The sequence below is a fragment of the Myiozetetes cayanensis genome, unplaced genomic scaffold (assembly GCF_022539395.1).
Source record: "Myiozetetes cayanensis isolate MyiCay16 unplaced genomic scaffold, myiCay2020 scf15, whole genome shotgun sequence".
Lineage (NCBI taxonomy): Eukaryota > Metazoa > Chordata > Aves > Passeriformes > Tyrannidae > Myiozetetes > Myiozetetes cayanensis.
This window is the reverse complement of record NW_026087159.1, coordinates 16,135,417-16,160,681: the sequence shown is the minus strand read 5'-3', so window position 1 is coordinate 16,160,681 and position 25,265 is coordinate 16,135,417. Positions and strand designations below refer to the sequence as shown.

At 52.0% G+C, this 25,265-nt stretch overlaps 1 protein-coding gene across 3 annotated transcripts in view; it reads right to left on the bottom strand.

The window, feature by feature from the left end:
- Positions 1-25,265, bottom strand: part of OPHN1 (oligophrenin 1) — a 50,706-nt gene that overhangs the window by 2,799 nt on the left and 22,642 nt on the right. The window contains exons 5-22 of one of the 3 annotated variants that reach the window (XM_050310736.1): positions 21,753-21,854; positions 20,854-20,964; positions 20,328-20,432; positions 19,203-19,332; positions 17,719-17,819; positions 15,941-16,032; positions 15,740-15,818; positions 14,904-14,937; positions 13,488-13,550; positions 12,527-12,601; positions 10,773-10,857; positions 10,414-10,472; positions 8,858-8,963; positions 7,073-7,232; positions 3,482-3,629; positions 2,245-2,538; positions 1,408-1,573; positions 392-442 (exon numbers count right to left, since the gene is read on the bottom strand). In XM_050310736.1, the coding sequence (XP_050166693.1) occupies positions 392-442; positions 1,408-1,573; positions 2,245-2,538; positions 3,482-3,629; positions 7,073-7,232; positions 8,858-8,963; positions 10,414-10,472; positions 10,773-10,857; positions 12,527-12,601; positions 13,488-13,550; positions 14,904-14,937; positions 15,740-15,818; positions 15,941-16,032; positions 17,719-17,819; positions 19,203-19,332; positions 20,328-20,432; positions 20,854-20,964; positions 21,753-21,854 (1,961 nt within the window). Of the gene's footprint in view, positions 1-391; positions 443-1,407; positions 1,574-2,244; positions 2,542-3,481; positions 3,630-7,072; positions 7,233-8,857; positions 8,964-10,413; positions 10,473-10,772; positions 10,858-12,526; positions 12,602-13,487; positions 13,551-14,903; positions 14,938-15,739; positions 15,819-15,940; positions 16,033-17,718; positions 17,820-19,202; positions 19,333-20,327; positions 20,433-20,853; positions 20,965-21,752; positions 21,855-25,265 lie in introns of all 3 variants that reach the window. The other 2 variants (XM_050310735.1, XM_050310737.1) reach the window with 2 other exon arrangements.

The window sequence follows — 25,265 nt, the reverse complement described above, 5'->3', positions numbered from 1 at the left end:
CCCTGCCTGTGACCCCCCGGTGTGGGACCAGCCACATGCTCTAATCAGCACTCCTCAGCTCGCCCATGACCTATCTCCCCACAAAGCCCAGGCACAGTGGGCACTGTGCTGGGCAGACCCACACACATGGCAAAAAGGATCCACAGGGACATGTGTCACTTGGCAGATTTAATTTATCAAGTTTGTATCTGGATTCATGTTTTACTCTTTGTGTTCTTTGTCTAGTTTCAGCATTCTAGCTAAGCCCCATCTGCTGCCCATAAGCAAGACCAAGCCAGGCTGGGGCTGGGGCTGGGGCTCAGGGTGGCTGTGCTGGCTCTGCCTCAGAGGGAGCACCCTGTGCTGCAGGGCTGCTGCTATCCATGTGCCACCTTCCCCATGCCAGCCTTACCTGCCTGTTCTTCGGGAAGCCGTCTCAAAGAACTTGGTCCTAGAGGCCACCCTGCAAAGAGGACAGGAAAGGTCACGCCAGTGATCTGATTATTTGCTAATTAGATCTGCTCTGTGCCAGGCAAAAGAGAGCCACAGCACTGGCAGAACTGCAGAGATCCCCTTCAAACGACAGCTCTTGTGCCAAGGCACAGCTGGGCTCCTTCTGCCGCCCGCTCTGTGCCCTCTGCCCTCATAGCACCCACCAGCACTTTGGCTGTGCTGCTTACAGAACCATAGAATCATGGAATCATCTGGGTTGGAAAAGACCTCCCAAGACCATCTAGTCCAACCTTTGACCAAACATTACCATGCCATCTAAACCACCGCACTAAGTGCCACATCCATCCATTATTTCCGTGCTCTTGCCTATAATCCCACGTGCTGTGTTATATGCCTGCATCCATGCCCTTCGTGGCCTCTCCTTCAGTGTCTATGTGCTCATGCCCCTGCTCACAGAAAGAGAAGCTCTCCCAGGCAGTTCAGGAGAGACAAGGCCTGGCCCTGGGGTCATGGAGCTGACACTCATGGCACTGTTTTTTCTTTTGTTTAATTCCCACCGAAGCCAGCAGGGTTTCTGACTCTCTAAAATCTGAAAGAAATCTGAGGAGGAAGCTGAACTCTGTCCAATGTCCTTAAGAAGATCCAAGCTGGGTCTTGTTCTGCCCCAGGAAGAGTCTCATTTGAGAGGTTTGCTAGGACCAGGAAGGGAGGCCATGCATGCCCTCTGCTCAGCTTTCCAAGTGACACCGGAACCCATGTTCACACTGGTGCCGAGTGGATGTCCACAGGTTCCAGCCACTGCACACCCCTGGCACTGGAAACCAACTGGGTATTTCTCCTCCTCCTCTTCCAAAATTCCTGGGAGGTGATACCTACTCCTACTCCTGCTGCCCAGGCTCACCTCTTCCGCCTCGTGCTCCCCCAAGCCCCAGGAACTCCCACTGGCACCGCACCCTTCATGGGCTGCTGGCTTACACAGATGAGGGCATCTCCTCTGCTGTCCCTGCTATCAGATCCGGCCTCTGTTCCAGCTTTGGAGGGACTGGAGCCCTGCACGGTGGATCTGGAGGTCTCACGGGAGGCCGCATTATCACGGGCTTATCGCTATGGGAACGCGGCTTAGGGACACCGTCACAGTCACCTGCAGGATGGAGATCACAAACACTGAGCAGGAAGCTTTGGCAGAGGGGGGATGTTTATGAGGGGACACTGAACAGGTCGTTGGATTTAGTTCTGTCTGTCTGCCCCAACACCCTCTCGCTGACAGTGGCCAATTGCCAGAAGGGAGGGACAGAGCCCATGGAAAGGCAGGTCCCGCGCTGCCTGCCCCAGCACAGCCTTCCTGGCACTGGGAACAGGGCTGGTGAGGACAAATGCCATGGAGCTGCTGACTGTAAAGCTGATACTGCCTGGGAACGACAAGTGTTCTTAACTAAATCCTGTGCAGTGCTGTTTGCAAAAGGGAGAGGACCAGCATAAACTGGTGATCCCTGCAGCCACTGCTTCTCTGAGCTTTTACCCAGTAGCACTACTTGTCCTCTCCTCAGCTGCTCATCTTTCCCAAGATCCAGCCAACCTCACTATTCACTTAACCCTTCAAAGTCTTTTAGGGTCAAGTCAACATGGAATGAGTGTGACACTTCAGCTGTTCCCACGTCTCAGGCTGTTCTTGTCTCCGCCCCTCCTGCTGAGCTACATTAAGAGGACTCAAGGAGAGAAGCCCACCACCCGCCGCAGGGAGGGCTGGCTCCGGCCCCTCAGGCAGAGGTTCCCTGTCCCCGGGAGCAGGGCCGGGCCCCGGGGCACACTCACCGTCTCTGCCATTGCCCCCCGGCCGTGGGGCCGGTCTCCTGGCCTGCAGGGTGCCGCTCCTCAGGGCAGGGCCGCTCACCACGCCGTTGGCCGCCTTGCCTGGCGGCTTCGCCCCTCCGTCCTGCAGCCTGGCCACCGGCTTGCCCAGCTCGGGCTCGGTGCGTGGCTGGGGCCGGCTCTCGGCGGGGGGACGCCCCGGCTCGTCCCCCCCGGGCCGGGGTGCGGGCGGGCGGCTGCGGTGCAGCGGCTTGGGGGCCTCCACGCTGCCGCCATTGGGGGTCTGGCCGAGCCGCTCTGCTGCGGAGCCAAAGGGACAGAGAGCCGCGGGGTTAGTTGTGTGCCACGCTCCGTGTCCCGCCAAAAACCCTTCGTCTCACCCCTCTGGCTGTGCCGCAGACCCGGGAGCAGGAGGTCTGCTATGAACCTGCCTGCTCCCTGCAGCCTGCTCCTGCTAACGCTTCCGCTCCCGGCTCGGGGAAGCGTGGAAACGCAAGGCCAGCCCCAACGCCATGAGCAGTCTAGGGGTTTTAAGGAGTAATGTGAATCAATCATGTTTCACTAGTTCATAAAGTACATTTTGTGTACACTTTATGCCTAAAACATAATCAAAGCTCTGAAAACTCTAATGGAGAAAGAAATTTGTCATCTCTTTGGTAACAATGGGATCAGAGCACAGCTTGCAGCGACAATTAGAGCAAATTGGGTGCAGAAACGTGATTTTAAGCAGATGTGTCCTTCAACATTATGGTAAGGGCTTCAGCATTTCCTTATAGTCAGCTGGATTTAACAGCAGGGTTGAACTTGGTCTAGAAAATACTATCACTGGGCCCTGAAAAAGTGCTTTGGAGTTCTTGCTCTGGATGTGGAAGCACCAGTGGCTGAGCCAGCCCTGCAAACACCACCTCCCTGTGCAGTTCCCTTTGCACCTTTACCTCCGAAGCCACAAAACCTCTCCTCTGGGCCTCTCCTGTGCAAGAACCACCCTTAGTTTAGCTAATGGAGAACACAGCACGAAGCAGAAAAACCCAAATCCCACAGAATCTAACTTATGACATAATGCAACCAAATGTGTACATTTTTTGCTTTCCTTTCTCTCTTAACAGCCCTCACTGCCTGCCATGTTCAGGGTTGAGGAAGTGCAGCCCTGCTGCTCTTTCCTCCACTGCTTCTGGAAAGGTGTTACAGGAAGCAAGAGGGGTGAGAGGCAAGTAAGGCATCAGAGAACAGCTGGACTGACCTCCACTTTCCTCCACAGAAGCACCAAAGAAGACAGGTCTTTCCCTCAGGGGACGTTTGGAGATGGTGATGGGTTTGTGCCGCCGGGCAGCCACCCTGGGTGGGGGCACTGGAGGGGCCGAGGTGTCCTCTGGGGGGCCGGAGTAGATCTATAAAGGGAGACATGTCCAGGTGACCCAAAACAAAGGGGCTGCTGCCTCACCTCCCAGCACAGGGGGGGATGGTGGACACCACCAGCACCATCCCCACCACCAACCCCCTCCCCACCACGACACTGTCTCCACGGCTCAGCAGTGAGATCACAAACACAGACAATCTGTAAAAGCAAATTCTCCTGGAGCAGACAAGGGAGGTTTTGAAGCTTTGGAGCTGACAGCTCCTGAGGAACATCAAAATTCCCACTGGTGAGGTGATATGATCTCCAAAACACCCAAACCAACCCGTCATTGTTTCAGATCTACCGCTACAACCCTTCAGCTCTCAGCTTACAATGAAGTGTGTGGTACCAGGAAATTACCTGGGAAGAGACATAAAAACAATGCTGCTGAGTTTTATCTCCATTTCTCACTGGTCATGTGGCACCTATTTGGTGGGTTTAATTGAGAGCTTCTTTATCTCAGGGTTTTTTTAAGAGCTGAAAGAGAATTTCATTTGAATAGCTGAAACATCATGTTAAGGCCCAAAGGAGCTGCTCCGGGGTTCTTCCCAGGGATGTTAATTGAAGTTATATTAGGCTTGAAAGCCTGAGTTACTGTGGAGGGGTGGCCTGGGAGATGTGGAGCTGCTCCTCTCCCAGCTCCAGCCCAGAGGATGAGAGTGCTGGGCCACCACACCCTTGGGCCACACTGATATAGAAAAACAACGTCATTGCGTCACCCAGAAAAATCTCAACATGAAGAAATGTAACATTTTACTTTGATTAAGTGCCCCATTTTGGTAATTCAAACCAAAAGTGTATTCCTTCTTTTCCCAGCCAAAAAGCAGGACTGGGAGATCAAGATGGGGGATGGGAAAGCACATCCCTGGTTTAACCTCCTTGGTCCCAAGGAGCAGCAGCGGCAGCCAGGTTCTCTACACCCCTGGTTGGGCTGCTCTGTGCCCAGCCTGGGCTGGCTTGGGATAATCTGTGTGCTGGGCTTTGCTCCTGACAGCCTGCCCCCCTCTGCATGAGGAGAGGAGCAACAATCACAGGATGGTTCAGGTGAGAAAAGACCCCAGTGGCCCATCCGGTCCATCCCCCTGCTCAGGTAGGGTCTTCTGGAGCAACTGGCACAGGACTGTGTCCAGATGGTTGTGGAACATCACCAGTGAGGGAGATTCCACACCCTCTCTTGGAAAAAAAACCAAACCACTCAGAGTTTAGTGGCACAGGGCGTGTGCTGGCTCAGTGCCCACAGGGCTCTGCCTGAGGCAGGGGCAGGACATGTTCCCCACTCCAGAACACAAAGTCTGGAGTGCTCTCCCACCTGGAATTAGAGGGAGTTAAAAGCAACAGCTCATGTATTATTAAAACAGCAAAGTACTGCCTGCAGGAGGGTAATTTTTTTGGAAATATCAACCTCATTCCTATATCCTGACCAGAATCCAACTGTGTTTTTTAAAGCAGTGTTAAGTTCCCCACGATGCTTATAGAGGTACCACAGAATGCTGTTTTCACAAGGTGCTTTTCAACACCTGAGACCCAAGCTAAACCCACCACAAACAACTCTGTTTAAGACATGAGTGCAGCCTCTGCTTTGCTACTAAATGAAAATCCAACAACCTGAAGGTAAAAAGATATTGACCCCTTAAGGAGGCTTGTATAGGGAAGAAGATGTTTCCAGAACAACCAACCTATTTAACTTAACCATGGTACTGAAACATGAGCTGTGAAAACAGTAATATTATCCACAGAGACTTCATAGTTACTTTGTCCTCAGTCTTCACATTGCACCACATAACCCACATCCCCTCTTCCTCCAGACTCATCTGTTTGCTCATGTGTGAGGTGAAGACACTCTCAGCTCTAAAACACTGAACTTACAAGCTCAGTCTAATAAATGTGACTAACTTAACCTTATTGCTAGACAAATTAAAAGCAAGCAAAGGGACATGTGGCTTAATTAAAGCTCTTGGAGGCGGTAGGGCAATGGTGTGGTGACTCAGCCTGAGCCATGGGCTGTACGGGGGGAGGACAGAGCCTTAGCTCTGGCGTGAGCCAGGTGAGACCCCAGATACAAACCAGTCCCTGTTTTTCTGTGGGAACTTATTAAAAGACTTCACAGAGACCTACAAAGGAACTGCCTTGTGTTTCCATGAGCTTCTGGTGTGGATCCTCAGAAGTGTCTCTGAGCTCTTTCATCCTGTTTCTCTGGTTTCAATCCTTGGCACAGCCAACTTCCACCCCCACATCTGGTCCCACCCCCACATCTGGTCCCCACCTGGTTGTTCTGGCTCCACATCTCCTGTTGCAAGAACCTTGCTGATCCAGCTTCAGCCACCTCTTCCTTTCCCAAAGGGAGCTTTGCCCCTGCCCCTGTGCTATCACTGGGAGCTGCCTCAGCCCCCTCACAGCACACAGCATCCCTGAACAGATGGCTCCATAGCTTCCCCCCATCTAAGGCATGAGAGAAGTTTGGACACTGTGTATGCTGTTACGAAAAGCTGAAGGACCAACCCACTCCTAGGAACCTGGGGCAGTTACCAGGGAAGCAGTCTGCACCCTGCTTGGGATCTGCTGCTTGGGATGCAAATGCTGCTCAGGCTTTAAAAATTAACACACAGCTCTTGCCACTCTATCCACCCTGACATCCCCGAGCCAGTATTGGATGTTGCCAGGAGCAAGCAGAGACAGAGGCATATTCTGCTCTCCAAAGACAGAACTCCACACAACAAAGCTGTTGTCTGCATGTGGATCTTCAGCACCATCCCAGCAGCCGGACCCCGGGTGATGCTCAGGCTGAAACAGCCAGCACAGATCCATGGAAGGCAGATGGGGCTGGAGGCTCTCCAGGGCTCACTGCCCTGTGCAGAGCATGGCCCAACACCACGGGCACAGGACACCAGCTGCAGCCTCCTCTGACCACTCCACCCCAGGCAGCAGCTCCCCAGACTCCCCACACTCCAGGGAGCAGCTCCCCCTAGACTTCCCACGCCATCCCCATGCTGTCCTCACATCTGGATCTGAACAGATCGCATTCACAGCTGAATTACTTTCATCAACCATTCAATACTTGTCTGCTCTGGGTTTTTTCCCCTGATTTAACAGTCATGTAGTGTCTCATCTTGGACTGTGTACATTAAAACCAGTTTTGCTGTGGCCTAGCTCCTGTCTAGCAAAGGAAAGTGTCAGGCCCTGTAATGTCCAGCCATATAACAGGGGTTTTTAGCTTATTTGAAAAGAAAAAGCAAAAATGCCCAGACTCGGTGTTTGCTCTGGGATCAGCTAAAGGCAGCAGTGAGGAACACACCTGCTATTCTCTTCCTCCTGAAGCCTTTCAGAGCAGTGTGTTACATAAACCAGCCTAAGGAGACTCCAGAAGGAGCCAGTGCTGCCGCGTTGCCACAGCAACAGAGTGCAGGAGCAGCTCCGGGCTGGGGGGCTGCCACATACCTTCCCAAAGTGCTCGATCAGGATCTCAACCACGATGTTTTGGAACTTGATGTTCATCATCGCTGCCACAGTGTCCTCCTGCGCTCGCATGAGAGTGGGCCCGAAGATCACCCCCATGTTGGACGGTGACATCAGGTTCTCCCGGCTGTGCTCACAGACACTGCAGAGAGCAGGGGAGAGACAAATAAGGTTTGGTTTGTTTTTTCTCCAAACACATCTTATTACAAGCCCTAAAAAACCAGGATACAGTAAGAATCAGTCCTTCAATTTTCTTCACCGTGTTTCAGGAGTACTTGTTTCCCAGCAGAGACAAACACGGTTCTAGCTCCGACATGCACATTTGGCTTGGACAGCTGCTGGCGAGAGCAACGTGCTGACAGCATTTTCATTTGATCCCTTCCCACTCCCAGCTCCACTTTAACTCTGCAATCAAAAGTCATCTGCACAACACATACACAAAAGGACTCAACAAAGGAATCATTTAAATCCTATATTCTATTTATCCAGAACTAATTTCTGGCTTTAATTTTCCTTCTCTCTGAAGGAAGAGCACTGAAGGTAGGGAGCACACTTCAGTGGTTTCCAATAAATCTCTGCACAGCATCTGCTCTCTGAGAGACCCCAGTTCCACATGGCAGAGCTCTGCCTGCCCAGCAGTCCCCCAGCTCTGGAGGAGGGTGGAGCCTGCAGGGCAGCCCTAGATGTTGGCTGCAATACAAACCATGCAGGTGGGCACTGCCTCAGCCAGAACTGGGCCTGAGGAGAGACTGGTGATGAACTCTGGCTTTTCCCTGTAGCTCTGGCCTTAAAGGGTTCTATCTCGAGGAGGAGAGTGAAGAGAATTTAATAGTAAACACTTTAAAGAATAAACTCAGTGACCACAAGCATGACACCAGCCTCATGGGGCACTTGGTGCATTCACGGTGCACACCAGGCACTTGGCTCAGCCTCGCACACAGAAAGGCTCCTAAAACCACACAGACAGATACCTGAAAGGTTGAAACCAGCTCGCAGGCAGGGTCCCCCAAAGCAGCCTCCCTGAGGGACCACGGCATTGGGGCATGGCACTCCCCTTCATGTGTCAGGGTGACAGTGCCAGGTCAGCCCCGCTGATGGAAACAGTCCAAGTTTGAAAACAGCTTCTCCAAAGCAATTCCTGGAGCCCAAAGTGTTGTCCCTGCCCATCAAATCTTTGAGTCTGGAGTGACAAGGAGGCAGGAATACATCCATTCCCAGTGCAGTGCTGGTGCCATGATCATCAGTAACAGGCTCTTTCAGTGGCTCACAGCTGGAGCCACAGGTCACTGCTCAGTGCCACCAAGCACCCACTGCCACATGCCTGTGCCACAACCTGACCAACATGCTCACGTCTTCCTGCTGCTCTGAGGGCTCAGGACATTGATCCACAGAGCTGAAGATAAAACCAAAGGTCCACATGCAGCCCATGGGCACAGGTCCCACGGCCATTCCCAAATCTCAGACCTAATATTCCTGTTACCTGGAGCAAGAGGTGAGATTTAGAGCCCTGCTCTCAAGAGGGTATTTTAATTTTAAAATAATTTCCTGCTCCATTTGTGTCAGAAAGGGGTGGAAGGGGCAATCAGAAAGAGAAGCATCTCTTCATGCAGAGGGTAGCAAGGATAATCACCTCATTTGTGCAGTCCACATGGAAATTCCCAAGGGGGCTGTGGTGAATACAATTTTGCAAACCTAACCCCAAAAATGGCTTGTTCTGCTGATTCCATTATTCCCTTTCTTTGGTTTTAGAGGAAAACATCTGCTTACTTGACGAGGTGCTGGATGAGGAGCTCCAACATCTCCCTGTTCTTGTCAGGCAGTTTGTACACCAGTGCATGAATAGCTCCCAGCCTGTAATCCAGGTTCTCGGACTCTGGAAAGCAGGAACACAAAGAAGAATTTGTGCCCACCGCTTTCAAAGTAAATACACCAGGGAAAGATAAAGCCAAAGGAAACCTGTGGGAGCTGTTCTTTGTGCAGTGTGAGAGCAAGAGGGAGAAGAGGGAAGTGAGACTTCACAGCAACAGGGTGAACACTGGGAGAAACAACATGAAGTGGAAGAAGGAAGAAATAGAGCTTGAAAAGGAGCTCAGGGCCACACTCCAAAAGAGGCTGGGCACAGGCAGGTCCTGCCCTTCACACCCTCACCCTGCACACCTGGGAGCACACAGCCCCTCTCAGTGTCTTATCAGCCCAGAGAGCTCTAACACTGAACAGCACCTAAAATATCCTGCAGGGAAAAAACCTAAGTCCCTGAACCAGAGAGGTCACCCTTAGAAGCATAAATAATCCAGAAACAATAAAATGTTCAGTGTCAGAAGAATGGTATGGGATCTAGTGGCTGGGAAGCTCAATGCTGCAAGTTTCTGAGGGAGGGCAGTGAAGGGATCAGGGTCCTGCCCAGACATCATGGACTTAACCAGTTCTTAAACTAATAAATCCTGGGCTTTATTGAGCACCATCAGCAGGTGGTGGAACATTTCCCTTTCCAAGAAAGAATGGGTGTTATTCATTCTCCAGGGAGCCAAATGGAGGAGAGGTGGCCCCTCCCGTCCCGCTGACTTCTAGGAGGCACAGGGGAGTGAGGGATGCTCTAATGGCACATATTTCTGAATGGCAGCACTCCCATGTTGAGAGCAATGACCAGCTTCCTGCATCCCTGTCTCCCTCACAGGACACTGGCTCCCAACATGCTCTGAGGATGCAGCCGGTTCACAACTGTCACAGCTTATCTGCAATGGCCACAGTGAGGGGACAGTGGAGGATGGGCCAGCTCAGCACACGTGAGGGCCTGGCAATATACCTGTGCTTCCTGGCTGACCTCTGCTATTCCTGGCTGTAGCTCAATCCCAAGAGTTGCAGCAGAGAAATGTCTTTCATGTGCTGGTAGACACTTTGAATTCAACATCCCAGGACAAATTTCACGACCTAAAGGGAGCACCTATCTGTGTGCTATCTATGTGCCAACAGCACATCCCATACCCTCATGGGTTTTAAAATAAATGTATCAATACTATAGGGCAACAATTCTTGTAGGACTGTTGTGCTGCTCTCAGGTGAGTGACATACCCTGGCTCTCAAGACCCCCTGAGAGCATGAAACCCTGTTCAAAGGAAGGGCACTGCAGCAGCAAAGGAAAGAAGGAAAACCCACCTCCCCTGCACAGGTAAGCACTTAAAAAGAAGGGTGACTGCTATTTGTGCAGGGGAAGCAGCTGGACACCACGGAGTTGGGCTGGCAGAGCTCTGCCAAATGATTTTGATGGACCCTGTGTGGGATGGGCAGGGCCAGGGACCATCACGGGGGGCACCTGTGGCACTTACTGGCAGCCAGGACCAGCTCTTTGTGGAGCTTGTATGTCATGACGGGTTCAGACAGGTTCCTGCAACAACCAGAAAGAAAACTGAGTTCTGCAGGGCAGCACGATCCACTCGTCACCGATCCTGGACCGACGGGAAACCGGCTGGTCCTTCAGTGCGGTATCCCTGAAACAGCTCTCCCCGTGGCATGGGGGGGTTCTGCAACACCCATATTTATCAAAATCCACTCCTCTTCCCCAAGCCTTTGTGACTTTGCCCTTTCCAATAGCCAGATGTAAACATCTAGCAAATTACTCCACTTTTCACCTGGACAACCCCAGGCTCCTTTGCCCCCTCGGGGCAGGGTCGACCTGCAATGCTACCTGAGATAGAACTTCAGTGAGCTGGTAATGGTCTTGATGTCCCAATCCCCACTCTGGAGATCCACGTCCCCGGGGCATTTCGGATCTGGAGGAAAAACAAAATGGTTTTAAAATAAGGTTCATTTAGAGGTTGTTTATAAATAGTCTGCTCTGGTGGAGTCTCCCCTCGAGACATATGAAGCCACGGCAGCACACAAAGAGAGCTTCTGATTCCCATGGCTGGGAAAAGCAGAACAACAGCACCAGTGTCAGGACTTTGGAAAGGCTGGAGAGCAGTGCTAATGAGGGACAAGGGGGGAAACAGAAGATAAAATTTAAGCAGTGCTGAAAAGTCAGTGACGACGTATTCTCTATAGTTTGCTTTTTCCCAAGACTGGCAGAAAAAACACATTTCAACAGGCCCAAGACAAGCTTTCTGACATCCATAGTAATCTGAGTGCCAGCTCCAGTGCCTCCTTTGCTCCCCTGAATGCTGTTCTGGAAGCATTCCCTCTCACTGCACGGAGAGGAAGGGGCTCAGGGGAGGCCCAGTGGTGTGGAAATACAGTTTGCTCCTACCTATCCTCCCTGAACAACCACATCATGTCTCTGGTGCCATGAAGTGAAGGATGTGGTTGCAGGATGGGGGGCAGCTAGACTAAAAAAATAAACAGCTGGATTTATTTTTAAAAAGCAATAGGACTAGAAACAAACAAACAAAAATCTAACTCCTTAGAGCAGTTCAGGTTGAAATCCTGCTGCAGCAGTTATTTCTGTGGTGTTGAGCTTTCCATCGTGCATTCATACCCAGTGGGGTGGCAAGGGGTTATCCAAGCCATGCAGATAAACAAAACAAAAAGCCACTTACTGGTGTGGTTTGGAAGAGAAAACCAGAGCTGCTCACAGGGAGGGTGAGAATCAAGCAGCAATAAAACTTGAGGCTCAGCAATGAGTCACAGGTGAGTGGAGCCAGGCAGCTGCCCCAAGTCGTGGCTCCATGAGAACTGGGCACAGCCAGATGCCAGCACAAACCAGCATCTTAATAAACAACATCCAGAGTAGGAGCAATAAGAAACAACAGCCAAAGGCTTTGAATGCTGCATTAATATCAGATGTCTGAGCTGGGGCGAGCCCGAGGCACTGAGGTAGTGAGGTGATCACACTCCCTGCCCTGTGCTCCAGCCCCCAGGCAGGGCTGCAGAGAATGGCTCAGCCTTGGGCACACGGGACCAAGCCCAGTGCTCATCTGAGGGGTCGTGGGTGACCACGGGGTCATGGCACGATGGCCTCAGCCAGGTCCCAGCCTAGGAGCATCTGTGCCAGCACAGAGCTGCACTGCTGAGCCCCACCACCTGCCGAGGGGGTCTCCTGGAAAGACTGCCCCCAGCTGCCACGTTTGTATGACAGACAGATCCAGTCACAGGCAGGCTTACAGCAGGAATGCATCCATTGACTTCTTAACATGTACACTGACTCTTAACGCACACAGTGAGGTGTCCCCTTCATTCCAGGGGAAAAACCTTACACCAGGATGGAGGCCTCCCTGCAGAGGTTGCCTCCCCAGTCCAGCTCACTGTGTTATCCCAGTCCAGATCACCAAGATATAGGAAAGAAGGGGAAAAAGCCCAGGAAAGGAGGGGAAGATGTGACTCAGAGGGGTTGCAGGGACCAAAACCCACAATGGACATTTCTTATTGTGGTACCCGATCCTCTCTGTCACTCCCCAGCAATTCAAAACTGGGACAGGGTAATTGCATGGAATAATTAATTCTTACCAAAAAAGGCATTCAGCAACTTCTGCACCTGGATATTGCTGCCGACAGTCCGGTACACACCCTCCGTGGTGATTCCTAAGAGGACAAAGCCAGGAGCGTCAGCCAAGGTCTCCCCGCTGGTTGGAAGAACCAAGGCCCCCTCTAGTGGAACTGCTCTCCCCGCTGCCGGGCTCTGTCCCACAGCCCGGGCTCTGCAGGACCACAGCACGGTCCGCCCGTGGCACAGACCAGCCCAAACATGCCATTTCTGGGGGGTGCAATTTCAACATGAATTTGCTCAAACCCAGAGAGAAGACAAACACACTGAAGTAGATTCTGGAAACACTGGCCAGTGCTGGGACAGGCAGAGCCACTGTCTCTCCCAGCTCTGTGAGCAGGGTCTTTGTCACCCCATTGCTCCCCACTCCAGCAGGCCTTGGCTGCCACAGCCCCAGAGGTTCTGAAATGAACCCAGACACCATTCCCTGCAGCAGCCTGGGCATCCAGCAGTTCTGAGGGATTCACCCTACTCCAGCCCATTCCAGTGAAGTTCACTGGATGTTCACTGGTGCAGGCTGGGTTACACGGGACAGCCCAGAGGATGAGCTGCCACCCCTCAGCCTGCTTCTGTCCCGCTGCTTCACAGACTGGGGCTGAACAACCTGTACCCTCCTCAGCTCTGCCTGGCCCCCAGCATGGGCTGTCAGAGCTGTTCTCCTGCTGCCCAACAGTGGGTGTGCTCAGAGCCAGAACTGAGAAAAACAGGAATGAAAACAGCATAAGGGTGAAAGTTCAATCCCAACCAAATTTTGTATGACAACGTTCCAGACTACATAGGATTTCTGCTCCTGAACAAGCATTCTTCAGCTAAAAGCCAAGGGTCCTGTGTCAGTGACTAACAAACACTACTACAGGAACTACAAGGCCACGGGGAGCAGGGCCAGGCAGGCAGCAATTCCTGACAGCAGGGTGAGCCCCTCACCTTTCGTCTCCACTGCGTTGATGCACTTCCGAACAAACTTGAAGCCGACCTCGTTCAGCTCCACTGTTTTGGACAAGGAAGTCACATTAGCTGCCTGAGCACCTCTGGGACACCCCCAGCTCCAGCCCCAGCCCCTCTCAGCACCCCAAGCTACAGCACCCCAGCTCACAGATATGTTCACACCTGCACCCACATCCCATACATTCCTCCAGGAAAACACCAGCATTCTCTACATCTTGACAAGCAGTTATTAAGTTTCATGTGTTCTCCCATTTCCCCTTGAATTTATTTCGAGTTGCAGCGCTGCTCCCTATCCCCTCTCTGTCTTTAATAATAGCAGTGTAAATCAGGTCCTGCCACACGTGAATTGTGTCTGATAAGGACTTGATCAATCACTTCCAGAGCAAAATTTGCAGTTGAAGCTCTTCCCCATCATGCAATCATGTATTTTCTGTTTATCTACATCACTAGAATTAAAAAGCAAAATGAATCCAGCCTGATGTGTTGAGGAAAGCAGAGCACGTGGCTTGTTCCAGCCAACTACCCACAGTCCAGCTCTGAGCCTCTTTCTTTTTAACTTAAAACAACATTTTGCTGGAAAAAACAGCCACAGGATATATCTGGATCAATCCCAGTCCAGCACAGGCTGGTTGGTATTGGTTCTTTCTTCTCTGAGTAACAGCAATACCAAGCTCAGATGTTTCTTAGTCTTACCGCAGGAATCAGCACAGACCCCTCGGTGCTTGCTACCGAGGGCTGTGATACACTGGAACACTTACCAGCTCTAATCTATTAACAGTAGAGAGTGTTTGTTGGGTGAAACCCTGAGCCACACTCCTCCCAGTGTGCGATATGAACACGGCTGCACAGCAGGTTTGTGCTCATGCCCCCGTGCTCATTAGAGCCAGCTAATTGCAGTGCTGATAAAGTAAGCTGAGATGGAATGGAGGTTTCACCCACCTAATGAGGCTCTGGAGTGTTTCAGGGCTCCCAAGGTACAGCCCACTGTTGAGAGGGGGGACATGGGACATGGTGGGGGGTGGGACCTCCAGGGAACTAAATGCCACCTCTATTACCCTATTACTATCTTTGCTAAGGGACATATTCTCAGAATCTCTCATTGATCTTTTCCCCTCTGTTACGCTGGGGTTTAGAGGTGCAAATTGAAGCCCACATCCCACTGCTCCTGGCTAAATAAAAACTGCTCATCGCATCAATAACTTCTACTGTCTGCAACCCGATCTTATCTGGGCTCAGTGCCAGACACTGTGACGCAAGGACAGAAGTGACACTGCCACCACAGAGGGGGGACACAGTACTTGGCAGCAACTGAGAATGAGAATATGTGCAAGGAAAACCCTGCCCAGCCTCTGGACAGCTCCAGGAGCCCAGATAACAGTAACAGAAGTGACTCACTTTCTTCCTGCTTCGTAATGGGACTGTGGTAGATCTGAAAAAGGGAGAGGGAACGGAGGAAGGAGAAACAAAAACATCATCAGCATAATTTGGTACTTATTTCTGAAAGAAAATGCAGCACTTGATAAATCACCCATAGATTACCCAAAGATTATCCATAGATCACCCACACCCATAAACCACCACAGATCATCCATAAATCATCCATAAATCACCCATAGGTCACCCATAAATCATCCATAGATCACTCAGAGCCAATCACAGCCAAAAAGACAATGTCCCATAGAAATGTCATTTTACAACTAAGCAAGATCCCATTATCTGCACAAAAAAGAGTTTCTAATGCCTCCCTGCATTTCCTTGGGGCACCTGTTGCTAGGAAATTCTCTGTTCTGTAGGCAAACTGCAAGGCTCTGAGCTTTTCTCAGACTGAAGGAAGGAAACCCCAGTAGGCACAGAAAGCTGGGAGAATGTGGGTGCAGGGTGGGCAGCCCCACCTTTCCAAAGGCTGCTCAGAGCAGGGACAGACAAAACATCAGTTCCAGCAGGCAGTGAGCAGCAGGAATAGGAGCATCCCAGCCTTGGAAAGGCTAGTCCTCAGGCGAGCTGGTACAGCCAGGGAATGTGCTGAGATTTAGGGGGGACACCCAAAATCCCCAGGGGAGCTGTGCCGAGGGAACAGCACGGAGCCCAAGGCCACGATCTACCAGCAGGTACCATCGGAGAAGCAGGAGGGGCACAGAGCAGGGGCCGTGTCCCCACGTGTCCCCCCACCCGCCGGCAGAGGACACTGCTGGACAGCACATTCCAGCTGGGAACAGCTCCGGGAAACTCACTGGCTCCTTCCCATCCATAGCCTCCATCCACAGCCTTCGGTTGGCTTCCGAGAGAGCCTGCAGCGTGATGGTCCCGGACCTGCGTGGAATTCACCCAGGGACAGGCAGGGAAAGGAAGAAAAGTTGTTTATAATAGACAGCAAAGAGGGATTTGCTCCAGGCCCGTGGGGTCTGGGGCCACATGAACGCAAAGCCTCTCACCTTTCATTAGTTTCAATGTCAAAACAAAACCTTTTGTCTATGGAGTCTGTCTTTCTCCTGACGCAGGATTTCAGGGTCAGGTCCAAGGTGCCCTAGGAGAGAACACGAAAGCCAAGGTGAGAGGACAGAAACACAGGAGAAGATTTTGGGTTCCTCAGCTCCCTGCAGCTCCAGCCCAGCCCAGCACTGCCCACAGATGTCCTGAGAGTCCAACGGCAGTACAAGGAGCACAGGAGGCCCTCCCTCCAACACCACAGGCAGGATCAGAGGCTCTGTGCTCCAGGCTTCCTCTCCTCAGCCACAGAACGTTCTGCACTTCATGGCACTGCCCCACACACCAGCACTGTGCCTCTGCAGCGCTGGAACGCTGCTCCAGCAATCCTGGTGAGGCAGTCCCTGGTGTCTGAGGCCAGAACCGTGCTACCCTGTGATCTGACACTGCTGGGTCCTAAATTTTATCAGGGCTGACCATCATTACCAATTACCCACAACACTGATGGTCATTAATGGCTTTACAAAAACACCATGTGGCAAAGGGACATTTCCTCACCCCACCCAGAGCAGGTGTGCTCTGGAGAGGTGGCTCAGTCCTGGCTCTGGGTGTTCATGTCCCTGTGCTCTGCAGCACAGTCAATTCATAATGTGACTGTGAAGTTGTGTGGCCAGCTGTGACCTGACGGTGCAGATTCCCAGACTGAGAGAGTTTGGGAAAGGCACTAATATACAGGTTTCCGAGCCCTTATCTGCAGTAATTTGCCTTCTTAGACACGCTTATGGAATAGGTGACAACAAATCTCTCCAGACAATAGTTTGGACATTTCTTTGCCCAGGTCTCTGCCAAGGACTTGCAAAACATCTATTTTATTTTCCTGCTAGAGTGTGCAGAGTGCTGCCAAGAACAGACCATGAGCTCATGCACTGGAGCACACACTGGCCTGGGAAGGCCCTGGGGACCCAATCCATGGCAGAGGAGGGTGGGGGATTCAGCTAGAGGCTGTGCTCCATCCTCCCACCCCTTCCCTGTCACGAGGAGGGACTGAGGGAACTCCCAGACTTTGAGTACTTTGTGAAATGCAGCAGTTCCCCAAATCACTACCTTACTGCAGTTTGGAGCTGCACTGCTGCCATCCCCTCCTCTCCTAACACTGTCCCAGTCCCCCAGAACCAGTGCCGAGAGTAGAAAGCAAACTACAAACCAGTGCTGTGAGCACATGCGGAGGCAGGGAAATGCTGTAACTCCTGTAGCAACTTGAGTCATTCAAGCACTTCCGTGGCTGCCAGAGGGCTCGTAAAGCCCAGGTTGCAGCTCACAGCCCATGTGCATGAGGAAAGGATCAATATCAGCTGGTCTAGAGAAGCACAAGCTTCATCCCAGACCAAACTCGTGGGTCAGCACTGTCCAGTACCGCTCACGTCACACGGACCTGCGTCCCGATGCCAAACCCTGCTGGGCCTCAGCTCCCAGGGACGGAGAGGGGTGAGACCTCTCCTCATGGAGGTGGCTCTTTCAGGTGACACCAAACCGCCCTGTGTGGACAAAGCAGAGAGGGGACAGAGCCTTCCCTCTGCTCCGTGGCCAGGAGCCCGCCCATGGGCGCTGCCTCAGGCCCAGCCTGCAGCCGGTGTGGCTGGAGCAGCGGCACTGCCGGACGCTGCCACGGCCGGGCTGGCTGCTGGCCCTGCACGTGGCACCTGCAGGGCTGTCACAGGAAGGGATGCCACAGGCGAGTGAAGGTGAGACCCAATGGCTGGGCCAGTGTAGCAGACATCCAACTCACTTGCTTAGCTCCAGGCTTCTGGTCTATGGGTGTCATCCGTAAGGTTTTTGCCTCTTTTTCATACTGGCAGTAATACTTCACCCAGGAGATGCCCAGTGCCCCTGCGGAACACACGAGAGGCTGCAGTCAGGGACAGGGCTGTACCTGGATGCAGCTGGCAAGGCATGGCTGGTGCTTCCCACATCCTCCCTTCTCTGGGGATGGACACTGACAGCCCTGTGGGAACACCCCCCTCACCAGTGTCTCCACGGGCAAGAGCCAGGAGGAGCAGGAGGAGCAGGAGAAGAGAAGGAGAGGAGGGGAGGAGGAGCAGGAGGAGAGGAGTGCAGGGCAGCCGCTGCCTCCAGCGCCCGCCCTCCCAACGTGCTGCTGGTGAAAGGGCGTCTGTGGAACTCTGGGCACAAGCCAGGCTGGTTTGGCCAAACCTAGCCAAGACCTCCACTGACAGGATCCTATGTGTCCTGAAAGCTTGTTCCATGCACACCACTACTTTTTCATGTTGGTGAAAACTCAGTAATAAAGAAAACAGCAGCTTTAAAATATCTGAAGTTCCTATCTCTATCACACTGGATTTATTGTCACTTTTCTCTGTTGTCTTACCTGAACCCCTTTATAGGAAATACTTCAACTGGTATTTTTTCTGTAATTTGCTTTGAAGTTGCAGTTGTCTGGAGGAACAACTCTTTATGCTCAATTTATATGGAAACATAAACAGAGGTAGCAAATAGCCACTGGCCTGCAGGAACATGCCACAGGGTCTAAATTACTGTATGTGTTTTCTTCTAAAAGCAGGATGAACAGACCTAAAAATATATGTATAAATAGATTTGTATATATCATTAAAAATTAACTGCTCACAAAGTTGTCTCAGTGGCCACAGTTCCGCACAGATTTGTATCCCCTGAGCATTCCTGCTGCAAGGCCATGGAGAGTTGCAGCCAGGGTTTGGAAAAGGCTGAACTTGGTTTAATTTGACTCTGCTCAGAATCACAAGTTTCGCTCTCAGCAGCTTAACTCAGCACCAGTTCCCACCTCAGCTGTGCTCAGCTGCCCACAGAGGCTGAGGCTGGGCAGGACACCAGATTCCTTCAGATAAAACAGCCCAGGCACAGTCTGCCAGAGCTCTGGAGTCACAGAGCCCATCTCATCGGACTGCAGGGCAATTAGCCCTGTGCTGACACGGCTCATGTGACCCAGAGAAAGCTCTGTGCCACTGCTGCCAGAGCTGCCAGCGGGAGCTGCCAGTGCTTCCCCGGGCAATGCAGGCGGTGATGCCTCGGGCACCTCAGGCACCGGCAGGACGTGATGCCCCGTGCTCTGGCAGTGGTGTAACCCTGGGCACCCCGTGTCTTGGCAGTGGTGACACCTGGGGCAGCAGGACTGGCCTGGGCTTGGGAGCTGAGCGCATCCCACAGCAGGGCTACATCAGGGCAGCCCAGGTCTCCACATTCCCTAACACATCCAGGTGCATCCAAAGCCATTACATTTCTCCTGAGTGTAGAGGTAGCCCTCGATGGTCGGCTGCCCAGGGAGCTTGCAGGTTAGGGGCGCTTCCTTCATCCTCTTCTTCAGGTCTTCCAGCTCCTCCCGCGTGCTGGAAAAGTGATTCCTTGTCTGGTAAGAGAAGACAAATAGAAGCACATTTGAACATGAGCAAAGAGTGAGCTCCAAGTATTCCTGGATAAAGCTGAGGTGCTCTGGCAGAAATGAATTGGTCCCCAAGATATAAAATTTGGAAGCCACTCCATAAGTCCTCATGGAAAGTGTGGCTATGAGAAGCACTGGGCTCTTAGAGATGATTGAAGAGGTAAGGTCTGACACAAGGTTTGACACACGATGTGCATGGAGATGGTGCTGAGGAGGCACAGCTGGGAGGTCACTTGTTCCCTCAGTAAAAGAACCTCAGCACATTTCAGGGCTGGGTGGAGCAGAGGCAGCACCTGAGATTCTCTTGGCACCATTGTTCAGGTGACAGGTGTGTTCTCCTCTCAGGGGTGTGGATTCCTCAAAGGTTCATGCTACACTGCTTGGCAGGGGAGTCCTGTCAACATAGGGTACAAAATCCAGGCATTTTGATGGAACACCACTTGGATCAATCAATGAGCCAGCAGCAAACCCAGCATGGCTCAGCTTTATGGCTGTTGTTCCACGGGAAGGAGGGCCAGCAAGGAAAGACTGAGGATAAAGGAAACAGGACCTGGATATTTTACCCCATGAGCCCACCTGGCCAGCAGAGGAGCTTACTAAAGCATGTAGGAAGCCTGTAGTAAGCCAGTATGATTAGGATCAAGGTTAGAGGCCTTTTCAGAGTACAGTTTCAATCTCATTACTCTGGAAGATAATCTCAGGTTTGTTTATGCACCAGGTTAAATGATGTGACTGCAATAGACCCCCTAGACAGAGAAAACACTCTCATAGACCTGCGGACTCTCCTGTGCAGGAGAGGAGGAAACACACATGAGCTGAGAAGGAAATAACTGTATCTGCAACCTCCTCCAGTGGAGACATGGCCAGGCTGCTCGGGTGGAAAGGCCTTGCCATCAGAGGCATGTAAATCCAAATGAGAACAGAAGTCACATGGAAAGTCCTGCAACTGGGCAGGGACTCACATTCTGCAGGCTGAGCTGGAGCTGCTGCTTGTAGGGGAGAAAATCCTGCGTCAGCTCCACTGTCAGATTGTTGTAAGTGAAAAGACTGTGGAGAAATGCCAGCACCTGCAACGAGGGAAAGGGCAGACTGAACTTCTGTATTTCTAATTGGAGGAAGGATGGACAGGGTTTCAGAAATTTCAATTATTTTTTCCTTGCAACTTCGGAGTGATGCCAGCCTTGGCATGACCTATCAAACACAGTGTCCCTAAAGACCAGGCTACCACCCATGTATCTATCTGAATAAAACACTCCCAGAGTGAAAGACTCTGAGGGGAGACTCAGAGCAGATCTGGAGAGTGCTCATCCACAAAACCCACACGATCCCACCACACCTGGCACCTGGGCAGAGCCACCACCCAGGTCCCTGCACTCAGCCACAGGCTGGGACCACGGCAGGCCAGGCCATGGCAGGTGAGCGGAGCAGGTAACACATCAGCACATCTGAGCACCAGCCAGCAAGGCTGAGAGAAAAGGAAGCTCCTACCGGCTCCACAATACTGAATTTCTTGCTTTCTTGTACTTCCTGGATCTGGTACACATACTCGAGGGAGGACTCAAAGAAATTGTGTCTCTCTTTGTCCACCTGAAGGTCAGCCTGGAAGAAGGAGGGAGAGGTGGAAAAAGAAAATATATCACATGTAGTTTTACAATACTTGACTCGCTTTTGTCTGCCAGCCTACAGACAGCTTTGTCCTCACCAAAAACAGCCTGCCAGGTCTCCAGGCCAGGTTTGAACTGGGACATTGCATATTCTTCTCCGTTTGCCTATTTCTGCCTCCCTTTCATTCATGGATCCAGAACCTCACCCCAGTCTGCAAGGACAAGCTTTCCCAAAGCTCATTTGTTACTTTAGCACAAGCCCCTTCCCCACCCGGAGCCCTGGGAGGACAAGCCCACTGTCACCATCCTCTTTCCAGACTCCATCTGCAACCCGGAACCAGCACTTCCAGAGCTGCAGCAGGGCAGGACCATAGGACACATCTCCTCTGACTGCCCCCACAGCCACCCAAAAGCACCAGCAGCATGGCAACACCAGGCCAGCAAAAGAAATAATAACTGGTTATTTCAGCCAGAGCAGTTCCCCAGATGAAAGGGTGGCCAGTCCCCAGCTGTGCCAGTGCCCCTGGTCGCTGCACTACACCATGAGGGTGACAATCAGGTGACAATGCATAAAGCCAGTACCAGCATCCAACACACATGGGAGAACTATGAGCTTGATTTCCCTGGTCTCACCCAGAGAATCCAGGCTTTGAGTAGATTTAACTGATTATCAACTTCAACAGATTACTGGAAGGAATAATTCCTCCTACACTTTTTTCTAATACCTAGAGCAGCTAGTGGTGTTGCTTCTGGACCCAACTCTGAAGGAAACTCCATACACACCTCCTGTAACTGGGATTCCTTCTTTTTGGAAGACAAATGCAGGTGGCGATCCAGCATAGAGTAAAACTTCTCACCATCCTTCTCAAACTTTTTCTTTCTTTCCTGTGAGATGAAACAGGACCCGTTACTGGCATTTTCCAGATAAGAACATGCATCAACATCAAGATCCTTCATTCTGTATACCCATAGACAAATTCTCGTCAAGCCAGCCAAAACAGAAGGTCACTTCAATTCACTTTGCTTTCACTAACTGCCTACCTGGATGCAGTTACACCTCAGGACCCAGCTCTGGCAACACTCTGTGGCACAAAAAGTATTTTGTAATGTTAGCATTGTGGCAAAAGCCCCCTGATGAGGTGTTTTTCCCCCTCTTAATCTCTTCAGCATCCAGTAAACTTGAGATGTGTTCACACATCAAAACCCTGTTCACCATCTGCTGATGTGCTCAGGTCAGAAAACAACAGGGCAACAACAGTCAGAAACACATCAAGGTCAAGGAAAGATTTGTTAGAGTTTGGCAGTTTTCTGTTCTGAAGCTTTTACCATGAGTTTCTGAAGAGTAGCAAAAGGAAAGCAGAAGCCTGTAAGGATGACACGTGGGAGGGAAGTCCTCATCTCCCTGCCAGCAGAGGTGCAAAGAGAACACAAGAGCAACCAGAGACACTTGAGAAGGAAGCCCTGAGAGAAGGCAAGGAGCAGCAGGGCTGAGGACCAGGATGTTGGCTCCTGCCTTGCACTGACTAGGAAACCACAGAGGACTCTGAAATCAAGACACAACCATGAGTAGAGCCCAGGTTGACAAATAGCCACATCAGATGGTAACTGAGCCATCAGGGATTGCTGGGACTTTTTAGCAACTACATTGCTAAAATCAGGAAATTCCAGCCTGGCAGCAGCCTCAGTGCCAGATTCAAGCAGCTGAGCACTGGTATGTACATACTCCAGGGTATATATAGGATGTCCAGATCCTCTGTCTGGCTTTGGAAAGCTCAAGAAGGTAGAAAGCAGAATTAGGAAATCCCACCTTCCTGAGAATTAACAGTACCTTTCAACATCTACCTCCTGAAAGCCCTGAAATCCTACTCTCTTGCCTCCACTCAGAAATTCATGGATATGCAAACACACACCAGTGCCACCACAAATCAGAGATGGACTTAGCCAGACTGGTAGGTACTAGGGATTTTCCTCATGCATTCAGTAGTGACTGCAGAGTTTGCAGCTTCCCCTGCCATGAAGTTTTGCTTCCCCATTCCACTTGCACGGACTACTCCATTTGTCTGTCGGGATGTCCTCCGTGGCAGGATGCCTGGGGGCTCCCAAAACCCATACCTGGGCTCAACACAGTTGGCTCCCATTAACAGTAACAAGTGTTCCTGCCAGCTGCCTTTCTGGGAAAAGGAATTCTCACCTCACAGGAGTCCTGACTTGGCTGTTGGAAAAGCACAATTACCATGGGGAAATGCAGAGACACCAATTTGACTATTCCTGCTTATACGTAACTGTCCAGAGCAGGGCAGCCTTAACCAGCAATTACAACTTCTGCCCTGCAGCTCCTCGAATTACCAGACCCCTGAAGGGAAGTGAGTCTTCTGGAATCACACCCTGCAATACTGGGTACTGTGACTCTGCGTTAGCAACTTCACGCCTCAGAACAGAGAGATCCACGTCAAATCCAGAGGAGTAGAGAGTCCTCCAAGCGTGAAACCTAATTTAAGCAGTCCTTTTATGAATACATTATCTCCTACGGAAGAACTTTTGACAAATGCTGCAGCTATTCAGCATCCCTGAGCACAGTGAACATTCCTCCCGCCCTTACAGTGCATCCAAAACAGTTTTTCCCCTCTGACTTTTTGGTTTGCTTTGTGTTTCTGCTTTTGTGTTTGGGTCTTCTTTTTTTTAAAAAAAAGCTGTCTCCTTCCAAGTGGAATTGGAATGAAACTTTTCCTATTCAAATCCTCCTCAACACAGTGAGTGCAGCCAGGCTCTTCCAAAAGTACTCCAGCCCCACGGTGTGGAGCTGAGTCCCAGGGCTGTGGGGAGGGAGGGGCAGGCTCCTCCGTGTGTGTTGGCTCCTTTCCACACTCACCCCCGCCATAAACCCCCTCTGGCTCCTCGGCTTTCAAGCAGATGGAGGTGCCAGGGCTGGGAAATGGGTCAGCTCAGAGGGTCCTGGATCCTTGCTTTTATCTATGACGTCTGCACATATACACAGTGATCAGCAAGTCACGGGGAGAGCAGTGATCCCACGGGGCTGTGGCAGTGGAAGGTGGTTGGAGGGGGTCCCAGTGGCAGCCCAGGGGCTGCCCTGTGTGGGAGCACACCCTTTGCCCAAGCAGATTCCATTCGTCCCGGGAAAGCGGGTGAATGCGGGCTCAGATGTGCTGGTCAGACCGACTGGCTGCGCTCCAGCCAGAGGCATCACAAAGCCCCAATTCAAGGGCTCTTCCTCTCTGGCTCCAGCAGCTCACACAGGGAACAGAAAACATCTCACAGAAGGTGACACTGCCAAAATACGGAAATGAAGCAGAGGGCACAATTTCCCTTTGTCACGTCTCCAGCCTGTCCCACAGCCCAGCCCTGGCCTCTGCCCTGGTGTGGGTCAGGAAGGACTCTGGGGTGGTGCCAGTGAAGGACCTGTGCTGACAGAGCCCCACTGTGAGGAGCCTTGTCTGTATTTCACACCTTCTGCTGTGGGATGGCGATGACCCACAGGAGCTCTGCAGGCTGGCAGGTGAAGGAAGGCTCTGTGCCTGGAGCGATCCCTGAGGGTGCAGCCCACGGGCTGCGGGCCAGTGGAGTGGCACAGGCTCCTGTCAGGGAATCACTGGAGGTGAGGGCAAGGGCCTGGAGTGGCTGAGGCTTGTTCCCAAACTCACAGTGCCTCCAGGCTGTGGGGCAGTCCTGGGAAAAGCAGAACCTCTCTGTGCATCCCTGTCAGCAGAGGCACACCCAGATCATGGCGGGTGCAAGGTGCTGCCCTGCGAGGTCCCAAATGGAGCACTGGGGTTGAGCCATGGCACAGCCCTCTCTGCACCTTGTATTCCTCACAAGACACAAAACCCAGAGCCAAACCACAATGACCTGTGAGCCACCCGCAATGACTCCCTGCCCTCTGCCACCTCTCCAACTGCTCTGAGCAGTGTCCTGCCGCTGTCACCACCTGACACCTCCACCTGGAGGGCCCTGTCTGTCCGCAGGGACCAAGGAAGGGCTGCAGGCTGTCAGGGGAATTGGTGTCAGTGCTCAGGTCCCTCCACTGCCAGGGTACAGCACCAACCCTGCTGGGCACAGCCACTCTGGAGTGGGAGATGGGATATGTGGCCCATGGGTGCAGGCAGCTCAGCTCTCGGGGCACAGCACGCTCTGGGCTGTGGACAAAGGGATCCTTACACACCGTGAGGGCTCCCTGGGAAGGAAACAGTCAGAGGGACACAAGACCAAGGGCTGTGGCTATGGCTTGTCAGAGAGTTAAAGACACCCAGCCATGCAGGGGATGGCAAAGGGCAGGAGGGT